Genomic DNA, 18954 nt, shown 5'->3' with positions numbered 1-18954 from the left:
AGTCGCTAAAAAAGCAAGACTAAACACCATGAAGGATTAGGCAAGGAGGGGCTCTTCGGGGTGTCTATGACAAAAATCGTTATTACACCATCCCTCTCACACCGCTCACGTTCCATCACTGTCGTGACGACACTTGCCCAGGCCACTAGGACTAACCGTCCCTGACCGCCGGGTAGATGCACCAGGCCCGCACCAGGGCTGAATTGGGGTATCTCTGCCAGCAACCAAGATGGCAGCATAAGCGTCGCAACCACGAGAAGCACATGCTCTGTGCCCCACCTTGGCCCCCTTGGGTCTCACAGGACTTTCGCAAGTCACTGTGGGAACCCTCACTGGGGGGATTCCGCGTTGCGGCGCCGATACTGCCTCCCATTCCCTTTCCTAGGCCCTCATCTCCCAGGCCCGGAAGAACTGGAAGAACCCAGGTATGCTTTGCACCCATCCACGTTACACGCCTCAAAGAACGCGCGGCGGAGGGGTCCACTGGATACAAGGGCCTTCGCGCTATTCATTGGCGGGCGCACGCCGCGGGGCGGGCCTCGACACCCATTGGACTGTGGACCCTGTCAGTCCTGGAAGATCGAGCCGGGGAGGAGGAGGCACACTCAGCCATTGGGCCCGCTCGCCTGTCAATCAGAACGACTTCCGGCGACGGCCATATTCTCGGCCTGTCGATTGGAGAAACTGTTCCTGGGGTGGCTTTGGCGGGCGGGCTTTCGAGTGCAGTGGAAGGAGGGGGCGGGGAGGGAAGCGGAGGCTGGGGAGCTCTAGGCCGGCCGGCGGTGGCGGCGGCGAGGCCGGGACCCGGGCTGAGGGCCTGCTGTGGCGGCAGCGGCGGACGCCGAGCTCAGCAGCGGGTATCGGGGATATTCCTTTTCCTGAAGGGGGGGGGTGCAGCACTGCGGGGCCGAAGCTTATGGGGTGAGGGGCGGCGAGATTGTTCTGAGGGGCCCAACCCTGGGCCTGACAGGGAAAGGCCGCGCGCGGGACCGAGAGGAACGCCGGCTGGGGGCGGGTTGGACTGGGCAGGGTTGTGGGCACGGGAAGGCGTGGTGTGAGGCCCAGGCTTAGGAGTGGGGTGGGGCCATAGGGACGGAGGGCGGGGTGGGGTTTGCTTGTAAGGGTGGGTCAAGGCTGGGGAAGTAGCGCTTGTTCGCTTGCCGCCCCAGGAGGCTAGAAGCGGAGGCTCCAAGAGTGGGCATGGCGACTTGGTCCCAGCCGGACTCGGGTACCCGGGGCAGGGTGGGACGTACTAAGGCCAGGGCCCTCTGGCCCTAAGTCGATCTTTAAGGGACTTTGGTTTCTCGAACTTAATTGGCCCTTGGGAGATTTTAGTGATAAATTGCGTGAGAACGGGAAGATAGCGTTAAGGAGGAATTCTGGGTTGCATTGTGTTTAACCAAATGAGGGGTGCGAGCGCGTATGTGTAGATCCCTTTTAGGGGGGAGACCTTAAGAATGAAGTTGGTAGATGGTCACAACAGTGAAGATGGTTGATTTATCAAATTAATGGAAGCTCAAAAGGAAAGACCAGAAACTGAAAGGCAGATCAGCCCCCTCCTCACTTGGCAGTCTGGGTTGAGAATTTGGCCATATCCTTCTGCTTTGGCTCAGAAGGTCATGTGAATGAAAATAAAACCTGCCTATGCAAATTCTGTACGCAGTAGTCTTGTGAAGGCCCCCACCATCTCCCTCTTTCCCTCTTTTTTTTTTAAAAAAAAAAATTGTTTTAAAATATGAAAGTGATAGGAAAGGGAAATCAAAGTTAGGAAAAGAAAACGCTTTATTCTTTTGTGTGAAGTTGTGGCCTGAACATTGTCCTTATGTCCTTTCACACCCGTTAGTAATCTTTCCTTCCCCTTTCACACTGGAAGGGACAACTGTTGTAGGCAGTTTTCTCCTGAGAGATGGGAAACCAACTTTCCTTTAAGATGGGAAATGGACTTCTCATGTTAAAAATAGAAGCTGGGTAATGGCCTGTATGAGGGGGAGGGTTGGTAAATCAAACAAGGTGTAAGATATTTTGGATGCCCTGGGCATTGTCTGCTTATCCAAAGCAAGCTACCTTTTAGGGTATTGCAAATTTAATATCCAGTAACTGAGTTCCTATGTGATCCTTCCTTTTATAGTTGTTGTTCTGTGTATAACAGGTTGTTTTGGTTTTTCTCTGAGAGTGAGTGATTTTTTTTCTTCCTATAAGAGTGGCCTTTTAATGTGTTTTCTACCCTCTGTGAAGGTTTTCCTACCCTGAACATGGCGTGAAAAGTGTGGAATCTTATTCTGTTGCTCTGTGATTCCCATTTCAGGTTTCTCTGGAAACCCCCCTGGTAAGTGTGGAGGAGGCGGGACACTCTGACCCAAGACAAAAGGCGTGTAGCTTCAGCCAAAGAAAATAAACCTTAGGAGGAAGGAAAAAAAAATTCATCAGCTGTTCCTGAGAACAGCCTGCAGTGGAATCTACAGAGAGGACAACTAATGTGAGTGAGGAAGTGACTGTATGTGGACTGTGGAGACAGTAAGTCACGTGGGCCCTGAGGGCCTGGACTGGGTTAGGAACAGTTGTACTTTGAGAGGTGAGGTGTTTCGAAGGAGAAAGTGAATGTGGTCTGGAGAGTGGCCTTGGCTCCACAGGGTGTGCTTTCCTCTGGGGCCATCAGGGAGCTCAGCCCGTGTTCTGCCAGGGTGGGGTACGAGGTTTGGCACTGAGGAAGGTAACCTGCTGGCTGGAGCGGCAGAGCAGTGGCCTTGATTTGTCTTTTGGAAGATTTAAAAACCAAAAAGCATAAACATTCTGGTCCTTCAGCAATGCTTTCTCTGAAGAAATACTTAACGGAAGGACTTCTCCAGTTCACCATTCTGCTGAGTCTGATTGGGGTGCGGGTGGACGTGGATACTTACCTGACCTCACAGCTCCCCCCGCTCCGGGAGATCATCCTGGGGCCCAGTTCTGCCTATACTCAGACCCAGTTCCACAACCTGAGGAATACTTTGGATGGCTATGGTATCCACCCCAAGAGCATAGACCTGGACAATTACTTCACTGCCCGGCGGCTCCTCAGTCAGGTGAGGGCCCTGGACAGGTTCCAGGTGCCAACCACTGAGGTAAATGCCTGGCTGGTTCACCGGGACCCGGAGGGGTCTGTCTCTGGCACCCAGCCCAGCTCAGGCCTCACCCTTGAGAGCTCCAGTGGCCTCCAAGATGTGACAGGCCCAGACAACGGGGTGCGAGAAAGCGAAACGGAGCAGGGATTCAGTGAAGATTTGGAGGATTTGGGGGCTGTAGCCCCTCCAGTCAGTGGAGACTTAACCAAAGAGGTTAGTGTCCCTGGGGAGGGTGGGTGGGTGGGTGGGTGGTGTCTGGGGTGCGGGGTGGTGGGCTGGTCCTAAGGGACTGTGGTGGCAGCACTGAGCCCTCTCTAAAGAGCCAGATGGGTTGTGGGGGTGCGGTGAGGGGTGTCTCAGGCGCTGTTCTAGATAGGAATGGGCTGAATTGTTTGAGTGTAGGATTGGGGGCTGGGAGCATCTCCCTGTGTTGAACCATTGACCCACCTCTAAATGTACTGTCAGGGCAGTGGGAGGTTCCTAGCACATGCCAGGGTGTTTACTGCTTGGATTTCAACATGACTACTGGAGGCCTGGGGTGGGGGAGGGAGTCATGTTGTGACCGGCTCGGATATGGTGTATATCTGTTGCTAAGACACAAATATTTAGTGGACTCTTGCCTAGTACTTCCCACCACATCGAAACACATACATACCTTGAAGTTCTTTGTGGTAAGGCCTGTTATTGTGATAAGGTCCTGATAATTCAGCTCTCCTGGGCCTGAGCCAGAGGGTAGATTCAGATAGTTATTCTTGGCCAGGAGAGGGCCAAGGCTTCCATTCTTTGCTGAAGGCCAATGCAGGGAGTAGGGAAGAGAGGGCTGGGAGCTAGAAGAGAAACTGCGTTCTGCTGCCCAAGTAGGCTTGCTTTGAGCTGTCAGAAGAAATTTTTAGCTCCTGTGATGTGGCTGACATACTGTTCTGGGCAGAAAGTGATGCAGTTCTTTTCCCTGAACTATGCAAATGGCTGCTGCTACCCCTACCCTACCAACATGATAAGACTGCTTTGAGCTCTGGGTCTGTCTGGCTCTGGCTTGCCAACAGCCTCAAAGAGCTGGAGAAAAGGCCCACTGCACTCTGGCCATTAGGGAAGGGAGAAGGCCGTATTGTGCTGGGATGTGTTTTCCGAGATGTGGGGATATAGAGGGATGTGAGGTTTTGTAGATGCTGCAGAACTTGGCTCTTTCTGCCCACCAGATCAGACCACATTTTGCCTCCCTTCCTGCATTGGGACCTTTTCCTTGAGCTCAGTTCTCTGAATGTGACTGTCAAAGAATATGGCTTGTTACAGGCCAGTGGTCCTCAACTGGGGATGATTTTGCCCCCCAGGGGACAGGTGGCAATATCTTGAGAGTTTTTTGGTTGTTGCACCTTGTGAGGGAGGGAGGGTGATACTGACATCCAATGGGTAGAGGCTAGGCATACCGCTTAACATCCTAAACAATGTGAGATGATCCCAAACAACAGATTTTCATCTGACCACACTTGTCAGTAGTGCAGAGGTTGAGAAACGCTGCTCTATGCTGTGCTGGCTCATATTGGATCTACTTTGAGAGGGACTAGAACTATCTGAGCATGAGAACCAGGAACATTTCTTATGTTTCAGGGCCTCTTGTCTTAGCTTCCTGCAGGGCCACTTGGAACTTCACCTCTCTTCTGTGTCCCCTTCCTCTTTCCTGCAGTGACCTGTTGAGGTGTGCCTCCCAGCCTCTGATTCCATGCTTCTGCCCCAGGGTCGCTCCTTCAGGGCTGGGGGAACTGGGTTTGCTCCTGGGAACCCTGGAGCAAATGGAGGGGTAACTCCATTCCTGTTCCTGCCAGGTGTTCTCCTGAGATGGAATGAGATGTTTTGGTTATAATTGGGTGGGTTGGGGCTGGATGGATTGGGACTTTGACCCTGCCTTCCTCTGTTTCTTGGCCCTCATGAAGGTTGTGCTTTCTCTGACCTCTGGCCTTCACTGCTCCTTGGGAGGTGGGGTGGGTCAGCAGTAGGGGCCCAGGCTGGGCATGGGGGAAGGGAGGATTGTTATGTGTCTAGAACAACATTTCCTCAGCAACTCCAGGATAAAAATACCCAGGTCCAGAGCATGTGACAGGCACTGCTGGAGCCGGTATTATCCCTGGGGTGGTGGTGCTCCCCGCTGCCAGGCCTGTCCGATGGACAGCCATAGGCTAGGCCCTTGTGAGGGATAGGATTCCCCTCGAGGTTGGCACTCTGCCCAGAGCAGGGGGGTGGCCTGTTTACAATTCTTTCCAGGCTAGGAGCAGGCTGTGACCAGAGAGAACATACTGTCTCTGACCTGACCTTAGGCTCCAGGGGAGCAGTAGTGAGGAGGGAGCTACATTTCCCCTTGAGAAGCCAGTCTAGGGAGTCTGAATTGTGGTACTGATGCTGTTGGGGGCTTCTTTCCTCATTGGAGAGATGTGGGCCACGGGTCAGGCAGAGAATGCTCTTGAAACATGCTGGGGTGAAAAGGAGAGTAGGGGCATATTTGTGGCCAGGACATTGCGGAGTCTCCCGAAGTGCAGGGCTTCAGGGTTGTATCTTCTCTTGTTTGGGGCTAGGCCTGGTCGCTGTGACATTGCTGCACATGTGCAAAAATGGCTTTCCCATTTTCGCTAGTCTGGCCTGTTTTAGGGTGACAGAATCCCTGGTTCATGGAGGGCTTGGGCGCCTTGGGTTCCTGGTCTGTGGTCCCTGGCCTTGAGGACTGGCCACAGCCTTCCTGAGTAAGGAGAAAACTTCCACTTCCACCAAAGAATTTAGATTCCGGGAGAAGCTGCAGGAGGAGTGTCTGCTCAGTTCTGAGTGGGCTGGATGAGCAAGATGCGACAGGAGGGAGGAGAGTGGCACCCCTTCCCCCAGGGCGCTCTTACTGCGCCACCCCAGCTGACTGACTGGGTTGGGTGGGGCTGCCCGCCCCTGGGTGCATCTCCTCAAGGAGACGGAGGCGGCCCAGGGATGGGCTGGTTCCTTGCGGCAGCTTCTCCAGCTGCCCTGGTGCAGAGATTGGCTCCCGTCTGCAGCTAGGTAACAGGCGGTGGGAGGGGATTGGCTCCTTCCGCATCTCCAGCGGAGACTTGGGGGAGGAGATTGGCTCTCGGCGCAGCCTAGGTAACGACAGTGGGAGGGGATTGGCTCTTTCCGCAGCCCAGCTGCTGACCTGGGGGAGGGGATTGGCTCTCTGCAGCCTCAGCAGTGACCTGCGGGGTGGGAGGGGGAGGGGATTGGCTCCTTGCGGCAGCCTAGGTAACAAGTTTGGGGGGCGTGGGGAGGGGGAGAGAGGGAGGAGCGGGAGGATAGGCCCAGGAGGGAGCTTGCTTTCCTCTGCAGCTTGAGCACGGAGCATGGGGTGGGAGTCCCATCTCACTGCAGCCTCTGCGGTGAGCTCAGGGTGGGGGCTGCTGGGCGCCTGAGTGGAACTGGGGTTGTGAGGTGGGAGGGGGCTGCTCAAGGATGGAGGAAGGGGGCTGGGCTGGGCCGCCCAGGCAGCAGCACGGGCGGGGCACCCTCCTCGGGCCCCTTGGAGCTAGCAAGGGGCCACCCTTCCAGCCTGGTGTGCTCCCTTCAAGCCACGAGCTCCTTGCAGCCCCCTGTCCGGCTTCCCGGCACCGGCTGCCCTGGGGCTCATCTCGCAGACCATGACCCGCCTGGACCGCAGCTCTCACAGTGGTGGGGGCCATGCCAAAGGCAGCCGGCCCCTTAACTCTTTGCTGGCTGGTCACCAGGTGGCCCAGCCCCCTTCTGCTCCTGGGTCCAGGGCTTCTGTTCAGGTTGGTGTGTGTGGGGAGACTAAAGGGAGTGGTACATCTGGGAGGTCTTAGGATTGGGAGGGTTATGGTGGGAAAGGGATACCTGCTTAGGGCCAGGAAGGTGGGTCTGATTTAAGGACATTGCTTTCTGGAAAGTGTCTGCTTTTAAACCTGAATGGAAGGCAACACTTTAGGGTTTCTTCAGACTTGTAGGGAGGGCTCAGCCACAGGGGGCGGCATTGTATGGGAAGCCCAAATGGCTCTATTTATTGGGGTTCTATGCTGGTGGTGATGGGGTGGCAGTTGGTGCAGGAATGTTCAGGAGCCACCAGGGTAGAGCAGGAGGGACACATTTTGGTGCCTAGGGTGGCAGTAGTTAGCTGAGCAGTGATGGGGCTTGTGTCCTTGAGTAGGCTGGCTGATGGGGAATTGGTGAGTTCTGGGGTGTGGTAAGGAAGGGACACATTGGGGCTGGCCTGGGCAGGGGTGGGATGCTCAGTGGGGTCACCTGACTGCCTGAGGCTCCCCTGGGGTGGAGGCAGCTTGCCAGGATCAGCTGAGAGTGGGAATTCTGGCAGGGGTAGATCCTGAGGTGAGCCTGGGCTTTAGGAGTTGTGGGTGTTCAGCCTTACTCCTGCTGTCAGCTGGGGAAGGGGGAATGGCTGTAGGAAGGGCTGGAGACAGCATGTCGTTGTCATTGGTTGCATCAGGTGGTTGGAAATGCAGGGATTTTCCTCTCCAGCCCACCCCACCCCTTTATGCAAATGAAATGGCACCACAGGCTGATGCAAGCCTGGCCACCGCTAAGGGATTCTGCATGACAGATCGCCTTTGCCTTATCTGGCCAGCTTCCTACAAACCAAGTTTTAAGGGGTTCCCATTCCCAGAAAGAGAAGTGTCTCCTGATTTCCCCCTTCTTATGTAGGAGTGAGGCAGCCCTGCCCTGTGGCCTGGGTGTGTCTCTAGTCTGGATCCTAAGCCTTTAGACCTTTATGGTGATAGCCATGCTAATGGTTTTCGCTAGTGGCTCTTTTTGGGGGAAGGGGTAGTGTCTAGAAATGGATGAATGGAGGCTTGCTGGTACAGAGGGGCAGGGGGTAAGGCTGGCAGAGTGCAGGGCTGGGAGGAGCATCACCAAGGACTAACTGGATTGACATTAGGAGGGACCTCAGAGGGGCAAGATAGGGAGGGGCCCTGGGACCCAAAAGCTAAAGTCATGGTGATCTGTCTTTCAGGACATAGATCTGATTGACATCCTTTGGCGACAGGATATTGACCTGGGGGCTGGGCGTGAGGTTTTTGACTATAGTCAGCGCCAAAAGGAGCAGGATGTGGATAAGGAGCTGCAAGATGGAGGCGAGCAGGACACCTGGGCCGGTGAGGGAGCGGAAGCTCTGGCACGAAACCTGCTAGTGGATGGAGAGACCGGGGAGAGCTTCCCTGCACAGGTACTGCCACCTCTGCCTCCTGGGCTTTTCTTCTCCCTATTTCCCGGAAACTCACAAACCAGGCTTCAGTTCTTCAGAAACTTCCCTTAGAGAAGGCAGGTCTTGTCTACCGGGGGGTGGACCTGAATTTTATTTGGGGTTTTACTGGGTTGGGGTCTATAAGTCACAGTGGCTGAGCTGCGGGGGTGGGGGTGGGGAAGTGGACTGCAGCAAGCGCAGAGGGCCTTGGCAACAGACAATGCAGAGGTGGGAAGCATCTAGCATCTTCCTCCTTGCTTCAGGATTCTTCCACTCTCCCTTCTGTTGTCTTTGGGAGTTTGGGATTAGAGGAATGGGAAGGAGACTGCAGACCTGCAGCCATGCTGGGGAAGAGGCTTCAGCCCCAGGCACCCAAGGCCCAGGTCGGTCAGACTTACAGTTGCTATTGCCACAGGTGCCTGGTGGGGAGGACCAGACGGCCCTGTCCCTGGAAGAGTGCCTTAGGCTGCTGGAGGCCACCTGCCCCTTTGGGGAGAATGCTGAGGTGAGCAGGACTCCAGGGAGAGACCACCAAGTGAGCAGGGCAGCCTGCACGTGGTGTGTCCCTCCAAGGCTGAGGGGCCAGCTGTTGGTTCTGGCCTTGTCCTGGCTGCTGGGGGTAAATGCAGAGGAAGGAAGAAACAGAAGCAGACTCTAGGTGGTAGTCTCTGGGAGGAAAGCATAAGGTGGTGGTCTTTCCTTCTCCCCTGTTAAAGCCTCTTGTGTTTTGCCCTAGTTTCCAGCAGACATTTCCAGCATAACAGAAGCAGTGCCTAGTGAGAGTGAGCCCCCAGTTCTTCAAAACAACCTCTTGTCTCCTCTCCTGACGGGGACAGAGTCACCATTTGATTTGGAACAGCAGTGGCAAGATCTCATGTCCATCATGGAGATGCAGGTAGGACAGGGCACAAACCTATCGGATTTTGCATACAGTGTCTTAGCACTCAGTTGCTTTTCCATCTCTGGGGAGAGAAGCGGAGTAATACTTTCTCTGTCTGAGTCATGAGAAGGTGTCTCCTTGGGACAGTGGGAAGTGGAGTCAGGAGTGGGGTTTGGGTTAAATAAAGCCCAGGACAGCCTTCCAAAGCGGGGCCTGCCTCCTAGGCGTACCTTCTTCTTTTCCTTCAGGCAGATAGTCACGTGGCTGGGTGCTTCCAGGGTTCTGAGTTAATGATACCAGACACTCACACAGTGAGTGCTTTACAGCTTTCATTGTCTCCCTTGGCCCTCACAATCATCTGGTCAGCCCTTTATTATTTCAAAGGTGAGGAAATTGAAGCTCAGACAGGTTAAGTGATGTGCCTATGGTCACTCAGCAAGTGGTGTGGCAAGGTTTTGCAATAATGAGATGTAGTGGTAGTGTTTTCTTCCTCTCCTTCCAAGATGGGGAGTCTGGCCAGACATGACCAGGAGCTGGTCAGTCCTGCATTGGGGTGGAGCCCACACGAAGGAACCCATCTCTGCCAGGCCTCGTGGAACAAGCAGGGCCAGGAGGTGACACTGTGGGCTTTGGTTTCCAGTCTCTTGTCTTTATACCCATGCAGCTGTCTGTGCCTCTGTTGGGTGCCTGCAGTGTGTGAGCACCAGGGCAGGGGTCTGCTCCTAGTGAAGAGTGGTGTTCTTCTCCCCTCCTAGGCCATGGAAGTGAACACGTCAGCAAGTGAAATCCTTTATAATGCCCCTCCTGGAGACCCACTGAGCACCAATTACAGCCTTGCCCCCAACACTCCCATCAATCAGAATGTCAGCCTGCATCAGGCATCCCTGGGGGGCTGCAGCCAGGACTTCTCACTCTTCAGCCCCGAGGTGGAAAGCCTGCCTGTGGCTGGCAGCTCCACGCTGCTCCCGCTGGTCCCCAGCAATTCCACCAGCCTCAATTCCACCTTTGGCTCCACCAACCTGGCAGGATTCTTCTTTCCACCCCAGCTCAATGGCACAGCCAATGACACAGCAGGCCCGGAGCTGCCTGACCCGCTGGGGGGTCTGTTAGACGAAGCCATGCTGGATGAGATCAGCCTAATGGACCTGGCCATTGAAGAAGGTTTTAATCCTGTGCAGGCCTCCCAGCTTGAGGAGGAGTTTGACTCTGACTCAGGCCTCTCCTTGGACTCCAGCCATAGCCCTTCCTCCCTGAGCAGCTCTGAAGGCAGCTCTTCTTCCTCTTCCTCCTCCTCTTCCTCTTCTTCCTCCACATCTTCCTCTGCCTCTTCCTCCTTTTCCGAGGAAGGTGCCGTTGGCTACAGCTCTGACTCTGAGACCCTGGATCTGGAAGAGGCCGAGGGTGCTGTGGGCTACCAGCCTGAGTATTCCAAGTTCTGCCGCATGAGCTACCAGGATCCGTCGCAGCTCTCCTGCCTGCCCTACTTGGAGCACGTGGGCCACAACCACACGTACAACATGGCGCCCAGCGCGCTCGACTCTGCTGACCTGCCGCCCCCCAGCGCCCTCAAGAAGGGCAGCAAGGAGAAGCAGGCTGACTTCCTGGACAAGCAGATGAGCCGGGATGAGCACCGAGCCCGAGCCATGAAGATCCCTTTCACCAATGACAAAATCATCAACCTGCCGGTGGAGGAGTTCAACGAGCTGCTGTCCAAATATCAGCTAAGTGAGGCCCAGCTGAGCCTCATCCGGGACATCCGGCGCCGGGGCAAGAACAAGATGGCGGCGCAGAACTGCCGCAAGCGCAAGCTGGACACCATCCTGAACCTGGAGCGCGACGTGGAAGACCTGCAGCGCGATAAGGCCCGGCTGCTGCGGGAGAAGGTGGAGTTCCTGCGGTCCCTGCGGCAGATGAAGCAGAAGGTCCAGAGCCTGTACCAGGAGGTGTTTGGGCGGCTGCGGGATGAGAACGGGCGACCCTACTCGCCCAGTCAGTATGCGCTCCAGTACGCTGGGGATGGCAGTGTCCTCCTCATCCCCCGCACCATGGCCGACCAACAGGCCCGGCGGCAGGAGAGGAAGCCAAAGGACCGGAGAAAGTGAGCCTGGGGAGGAAGGGGGGTTGACGTTCACCAAGACCGAAACTGGAGAAGGGCTGGGCCTGGGCCTGGACCTGGACCTACAGTGGGGACTTTAATGCCTTCTTATCCAATATATCTTCTCAGATGGGATGACTGCGGGTCAGTGTACAGGAAGAGGCGGGCGCAGGCGCAGGAGCAGTCTGGCTCGACTCCCCCACGGGGGTGGGATGGAAGTGGCCAGAACATTTGGGTGGACAGGGTCCTCACCCTACCCCTTTCCTGTGAGGCAAGGGTGGTGCCAGCATTGCTCAAGGTAGAAAAGCTGTGCAGAGCGAAGGACCACAAGGGGAAGGGGGGACCTGTGAGAGGAGAGGAAAGTAGGGGAAAGTCTCATTCCAGGAAGGAAGGAAGGAAACCCCCAAAAAAATCAAAGCGGGAAGAAAATCAAAGGGAAGGTCAAGGTTGGCTTTGGCCAGGATTCCAGGCAGCAGGTTTGAATGACTCGGGTGGGCCTAGGTTACTAGTGTGATAAACCCCATTTCACCCCAGGGGGGTACACAGACACAGGGTGGGGTCCGGGAGGGGCTTGTTAACTTTCTGCTCCTTGCACTTTGGCATCCTTGAAGGGGAGCTCTTGGATATTGTCACCTGTAATGTTTCAATCTAATGGGAACCACTGGTATTCAACACTGGCTTGGAGGTTTAGGGTCAAAGGATAGAGTGAACAGGAAGTGGTCATGAGGCTCCATGTTGCAGCAGCCCCAACACTACGCATGTCACTCACTGCCTTGCCACTGCCATCTCCCTTCGTGCTCCAGCCACCCGAGCTGAAGCTCTCACTGTCTCCATCAGAGCCTGCATGTGAATGCTGTAGTCTTCCTGTCATCCCATGTCTGTGTCCCGTTTCGCACCTCTCGGACCTCTCACCCATCACGGCTGCCTGTAGCTCTGATGTAGCTGGGTGTGGTGCTGGCAGTGCTCTGGGTACTGAGCCTGTGGCCTTCCTCCTCTAGGAGCTTCCGTGAGGCAGGGGGATGGGATGGAGGGAGAAGCCAGTGCACTACCCTCCAGGCAGTATTCAGCACAACACTGGGGAGTGACCCTTCCCTCAGGCCTCTGCCTAACAACTGGGCTTGTAACTGGGAAAACACAAAAACTACAAACCCCAGCAACTACAAAAAAACTAGTCCTCTTAGAATTTCTTGCGCTTTGATTTTTTTAGGGCTTGTGCCCTGTTTCACTTATAGGGTCTAGAATGCTTGTGTTGAGTAAAAAAGGAGATGCCCCAATATTCAAAGCTGCTAAATGTTCTCTTTGCCATAAAGACTCCGTGTAACTGTGTGAACACTTGGGATTTTTCTCCTCTGTCCTGAGGTCTCTGTCTGCTTTCTTTTTTGGGTTTCTTTCTAGGAGAATGGGAGGTGCATGTAATGAGGCCTGAGAGCACCCCCTAAGCTCTGGGCCACAGGCAGCTTCTCCACAGCCCCAGCTTAGCACAGGTTCCTGGAAGACTGCCTGGGGGAGGCAGAGATGGGGAGCCAAGGTGGCCAGATGGTTTCAGGACCACAGTGTCTTTATTTTTAACTACCACTGCTGCCCCCAGCTCTGCCAGGCTTTTAAGTACTGCCCCAGACTAGCTGGAGTGAGTTGGGGGAGAAAAGCACTGATTCCTCTCTGCATGGGGGGGAAGAGGGTTCCTAACTGAACAGTAGGGATAGAAGGTGTGAGCCTGGGAGTGCTTTTATAAATTATTTTCCTTGTAGAGTTTATTTTTAATTTATCTCTGTGACCTGCCAGGGAGAGGAGAGAAAAAGAGAGATGCTGTTGAGCACATGACAAAATAAAATAAAATAAAATGGATGATTCATTCTCAAGTGCAATTTTTCCCCACTTTGAATTTAAATTGAGAGTAAAGGAAACAGGCCCCCTGGGGGGAAAACTGGCCATTGGTGGCTGAGGCAGAGCACACATGGGAAGGTGGGTGGAGAGCTGGAGAGGCTGACAATGGGGAATTTAAAAAGAAGTCTTAAATGCTGTATTGAACCTTCCAGGCAGGTGTTACATATTTTACAGGGCTGCCAACTGAATCCTCTCAGGAAGGATCCAGACCTCTTTTGGTCTTCCACCTCTCACAGAGTTTATGGAGGTGTCATATGGCCCAGCTCCTTCCCTGTCCACCTGCTACAAACCTTTTTTAAGCTTGACTGTGCTGTTATTTCTCTAGTGGCTCCACCTGCTAAAGGTGCATTGGAGTGTAGTCATGATGTTGAAAGCCTGAGAAGTCTATGGGACTAACACTTGGCAAGCACTACAACATAACCACGAGCAGGACCACAGAACAGTGTCCCAGGGCTTAAGACATTGGAAAATCTCCCAGCTAAGGTGACTAGAATCTGTCCTCCCTCAAAAAATCTGCTCTAATACCCAGCCTCTGGAGAGCTGTAATGCCTTAAGGTTGTTTGGGTGAATGCCAGAACTCCCACATGCCCAGCTCAGGATGGGGTGCTTAGTAAATGCCTGAGGATTGAACGCTCACTTGGCAGTCTTCGGTGAGTTTACTGGACAAGGTGTAGAAGTTGTGATCCTCATAATGGAACCTGTGATCTTGACCTCCTGGGTACACTCTGTAACCTGGCTCAGCTCAGTCCTTTCGTGAAGCTACTAGAATTGTCATAAGCGGTGGAGTGGAATTCTAAGAATAACATTGATTTCTTATGTTTCAGTTTATAAGGGCTTTCCCTCCCCCCCAGTCTCTAGTTGGAAATGGTTGGTCTTATCAAACAGGAACTCTTTCCTAATAAGGAACTGACTAATAATGTCTGTAAGCCAGATAAAACCAAGATTCTTAAAGAGGAAATAAGACTAAAAATTGAAAAACATTAATCTTGCCAATAATTAAAAATACAATTTATACATAGGTTAAACTGTGACAAGTAAAATTCAGTTATTTAATGTTTTTGTGTCCTTTCTAGAAATGTGTGTATAGTCATGTATTGCTTAATGACTGGGATACAGTCTGAGAAATGTGTTGTTAGGCAGTTTTGCCATGTGAACATCAGAGTGCCCTAACACAAACCTAGGTGGTATAGCCAACTACACACCTATGCTGTATAGTCTGGCCTATTGCTCCCAGGCTACAAACCTGCACAGCATGTTACTGTACTGAAGATTGTAGGCAGCTGGAACACAATGACATTTGTGTATTTAAACATATCTAAACGTAGAAAAGGTACAGTAAAAATACCTTATAATCTTATGGAACCACTGTCACATGTGGTCTGTCATTGACAAAATATTATGTGGCACATGCAGTCATATATGTATGTTTAGTAGACAATCAGGCTATAACTTGTTTGGCAACCTTTTTTTTCTAACTTAAAAGATTTAGAGATTGAAAAATTTCTCTTTATGCCTTTGCTAAGTGTCCCTGTTCTAAGTCAGTGTATTTTTGTTAATACTACCCCCCACACCCTTACAGAGAGACGGAGTTTTGTCTAAGATCATGCTGATTAGCTGTGGCGTGGGGCCAAGTGGGTCAGCACTGCTGTGGGGCTGACCTCTTTCTGCTGGCAGGTAGAGTGGGTGTTCTAGCCTCCAGGCTTTTTCTGGCAGGAAGAAGACATGAGGACGCAAGGCCTTCTAGATTCTTAAGTGCAGCCTTTTGACTGAATCCAAATTTTATAGAACAAATCCTTTTATTAAAAGGGATACAGCAGAGAAAGATGAAGTTTTTCTTGCCTCCTTTGGTGCTTAAAAAAGAGCAATCTTGAAATCAAAACGCAGCAGGTTCCCCCCCCATGACAGGAAATGAGAAGAGGTCCTGGGCCAAGGCAGGGAGATGAGCAGACCTTAGGCTTAATAAGGACCAAACTGCAAGACAACCTGCTTGGGTGGGGCCTGGGAAAGCTTGCTTTGTCTTGGCTTCAGCAGTCCTAAGGAATTTTTTCCACACTTCTTACTCGTGTTAAGGAAATGGAAAAAGACCGACTGTTTCAACCACTGCACTGTGTGGATCTCACCATTGAAGCTGGGGCTATTTTGGTATCAATAGAAATAGAATATGTAAGTGCCTTGCATAAAAAATAACATTCCCACTACCCTCAAGTCTCCTACCTCATCCTGTAGGCACTGGCCAAGAGCAACAACTTCAGAAGTGTAGACTAAATGTAGTTTAGGGCACTCCATGGTGAATAGGTGGACAGCAAGAAGTCTGTTTCCATACTGATGCTATACATATACAAACAGGTACTAGCCTGGTGTCTGCCTGTGCTTGATTGTCATGTGTGGTTCCTTGTTTTCCTATCACTGATGCATCTGGTAATTGAAAGGGACCCATAAACCTTCACCTTGTCATCTGTCAATGGACCAAAAACAATAACCTGACTTTTCATCTTCTCAAGGAATTCCATCATCCTGTCTCTGGTTCTGAACTTTGTAGTGGAGAATGAGAATTTGGGGACACTGGGGATACATGTGAAATTTAACACTAGGAGTTCTAGTCCTTGTTCTGTCAGATCTTTGAAAGTTCACGTCTGCCTGAATTAGATAAGAAATGGAATCTAGTGCACAAGTTGTCTCTGGAGGAGTGAGCATGGGACCTTGCTAAAGAGGTGTGTTTTCAAAATCAGGTGGATAGAAGTCCTTGCCTTCCTTTTTGAGTACACAAAAATACCAACAAAGGTCTTAAAACTGGTTGTTTTCAGCCTAACTTAAAGAATGGATAGGTTGTACAGTATTTTTTACTTAATTCCAGATACTCCTTCAACAAAGGAAACAAAACCTAGTTCACTTGAGGAGAGGTAGAGAAAAGACTAGGAGTTAGCACTCTGCCTTCTGTATTAAACAAAAGTTTAATTAGGCTAATACAGTTTACTTAAACATTCCAATCCTCAGGTAGGGGCTGAAGCAGTAATTGTAGAAATGGGCTAGTATCTCAAAGCCAGGCCTCAAAGTTGCCCAGCCTGACCTTAGGCTATGCAAACAGCCAAGAGGGCAGGCTTGGTCAAAGTCAACTAGGAGTTAAAAATCCATCCAGGGTAAATAGTGGCTTTAGTACTAACACAAACCACCATATAAACCAATAGGGTCACAATGCAGACCCAGTCCTACTGTTGAATATTTTAACACAGGCTATTTAATATAAATGAAAACTTATAGAAGCTGAATTGTCAGCACATATTGTAAACTTAGTAGTTCAGCCTTGCCTCACTTCTGCTGCCTCACTGGTCTAACTAAGCAAAAAAAAAAAGCTTTAGCAAGGGACTGCTTTGCTTGCCCCCATGGAGTAAGGCCACCTATGCTTTTCATCCCAGCAGGATGGTATTATTTCAGATTTCATTCACTTTCAACATTCAGCAGTTTATCCAGCGACAAATTTAAAAGGCCAAGGTTGATTAAAAGTCATCCATAAAAGAGAAATGAACAAATTTAACACATTGGCTAGAAAAGCAGTAACTTTTGGAGAAAATCTCAATGCTAGACTTAGTCAAACCAAGGTGATGTGCAGATCCACAGAGACTGACATTTGTCTTGGAATCTTTTATTATTCTCTATCAACTTCCATAATCCTATACCTGAAACACAAGGATGCCTCTTCCTGACAATTGTTTCCTAGTGCTAAAAGCCAAGACTCCTTTACTAAGTTGAATGCTGGCCTGGTAGTGATAGTTCTATTTCAATCAAATTATGGAAGGGTTTCAGGCATAGTGGCTCACTGTAATCCCAGCACTTTGGGAGGCTGAAGTGGGAGGATTGCAAAAGGCCGGGAGTTCAAGACCGGCCTGGGCAACATACCTAGACCTCTTTAAAAAAAATTTTTTTTTTAATTAGCCCTGTATGGTGGCATGTGCCTATAGTCTCAGCTACTCAGGAGGCTGGGGCAGGAGGATCGCTTAGGCCCAGGAGTTTGAAGTTGCAGTGAGCTATGGTCATCCCACCACACTTCTGCCTAGGCAACAGAACAAGACCCTGTCTCAAAAAAAAAGAAGAAAAAATTATGGAAGGGGAAAAACACTGAGCCTGGACTTAGTTCAGTCCTATCAGCTAGCTGTAAGTTTAAAGTGAGGATGTCCGCATTGGAAGACTTGCACATCACATCAATCCCAGCCCAATAGGAGCTATTGCAGAAAGAGCCAGATTTGGATTTCAGAGCTCTACTTCCACCAAATTCTTTTGCAGTAGCAATCTCCTCTATCATTTTCCCTTTTACTTTACTATGAGATAAATAATTGCCTTATATTGTAGATTCCCAATGCCACAGTCCATGGACTATGAAGATGTGATGAGCACACATGGACAAACAACAAATGGTCAAGGGTAAAAGTCAAATTGAACCTAGTCTATGACCACCATAGAATTGAGTTCTGAAATATAAGATTATATCTGAAAACAAGTTTAAAAATTCAATTACTTAAAATTATTTGAAATTGGTAGTGAGATTTTTTCAAACAATATTAAATGCAGAACTATTATTCCTCAGCACCATCAGTTGTTATAGTCTGTGGTCATTATGCTGTCCATTTACAGTACTAAGTAGAAATCCAACTGAAGACAGTAGAGGACCAAGATTTTTTTTGACAGGCTCTGCCAGTATAGGATACCTCAGATAATGATGTCACTATATTAGTAAGCTCTCCTTTTCTAATAGTTTCTAAGGTAATCCTGGGCAAGAGGTCTATGATGGTGTAATTTCATGGAAGCCATCCAACAAACATGTTTTTGCACTGCCTGAAGAAATGTCCTTTGAATACTTTTTGAAGCTGACTTAAGATTTGTTGTGCCTACTTATACTTATTTCTAACATTTCTGCATTTTGGCCTCCACTATCACTTAAGAAAAATGTATCCTTAAACCTTAGATCTAGAAATGTGATAATTAGCTTTTGAAGATAACAAAACTGTGAAAATTGTGAATATGTATCTTCATTTCTTTTTTTTTTTTTTTTTGAGACAGAGTCTCACTTTGTTGCCCAGGCTAGAGTGAGTGCCGTGGCGTCAGCCTGGCTCACAGCAACCTCAATCTCCGGGACTCAGCGATCCTACTGCCTCAGCCTCCCGAGTAGCTGGGACTACAGGCATGTGCCACCATGCCCGGCTAATTTTTTGTATATATATTTTTAGTTGGTCAATTAATTTCTTTCTATTTTTGGTAGAGACGGGGTCTCGCTCAGGCTGGTTTCGAACTCCTGACCTTGAGCAATCCGCCCTCCTCGGCCTCCCAAAGTGCTAGGATTACAGGCGTGAGCCACCGCGCCCGGCCTTGTATCTTCATTTCTATTTTCACTGCAATGCATATTAATTTTAGTGTCTTCCCTGGGGGAGAATGACAGCTTTTACAGTAATTCAGGAATACCAAAAATGACAGTGAAGTTGCTTCCAAAGGTGAGGCTAAAGATGAACAGTAGCCCATTTTGGACATACACCAAGGCTGAAGTCGTATTTCAGCACATCTGATGGTGAATAGAATCAGAACGCCTCTACCCATCTCACCCAAACTCCCTTAATTAGCTACTGATGACTGCTATTGCCAGTGACCACAAGAACCAACTTAGACTTCTGTACAGAAGTCCATGACCCAGACGTTTAATATGGCTCCCCAGCTCTACTTTTATCTCCCTAAAACTTCCCCTAGGAGGCCTTCTGAAAACAAGTATTTACACATCAGTTTATCTGAAATA

The 18954-nt window shown here is 50.7% G+C and overlaps 2 protein-coding genes across 9 annotated transcripts in view; both read left to right on the top strand.

The window, feature by feature from the left end:
• Positions 1-18954, top strand: part of PNPO (pyridoxamine 5'-phosphate oxidase) — a 200072-nt gene that overhangs the window by 98416 nt on the left and 82702 nt on the right. The window lies entirely within an intron of this gene.
• On the top strand, positions 729-13146 carry NFE2L1 (NFE2 like bZIP transcription factor 1). 8 transcript variants are annotated; one of them, XM_075994511.1, is made up of 6 exons: positions 729-857; positions 2306-3314; positions 8122-8301; positions 8735-8824; positions 9056-9214; positions 9955-13146. In XM_075994511.1, exons 2-6 carry the CDS (start codon positions 2805-2807, stop codon positions 11299-11301), a joined length of 2286 nt encoding a protein of 761 aa, XP_075850626.1. In that variant the 5' UTR covers positions 729-857; positions 2306-2804; the 3' UTR covers positions 11302-13146. The 8 variants fall into 8 exon arrangements, with proteins under 8 accessions (XP_075850626.1, XP_012621468.1, XP_075850629.1 ...); XM_012766014.3 differs by having other exon boundaries at positions 8089-8301; XM_020281253.2 differs by lacking the exon at positions 729-857 and adding an exon at positions 1115-1228.

This window comes from Microcebus murinus, chromosome 18, assembly GCF_040939455.1.
Source record: "Microcebus murinus isolate Inina chromosome 18, M.murinus_Inina_mat1.0, whole genome shotgun sequence".
NCBI classification, from domain to species: Eukaryota; Metazoa; Chordata; class Mammalia; order Primates; family Cheirogaleidae; genus Microcebus; species Microcebus murinus.
This window is presented reverse-complemented; position numbering and strand designations above follow the sequence as displayed.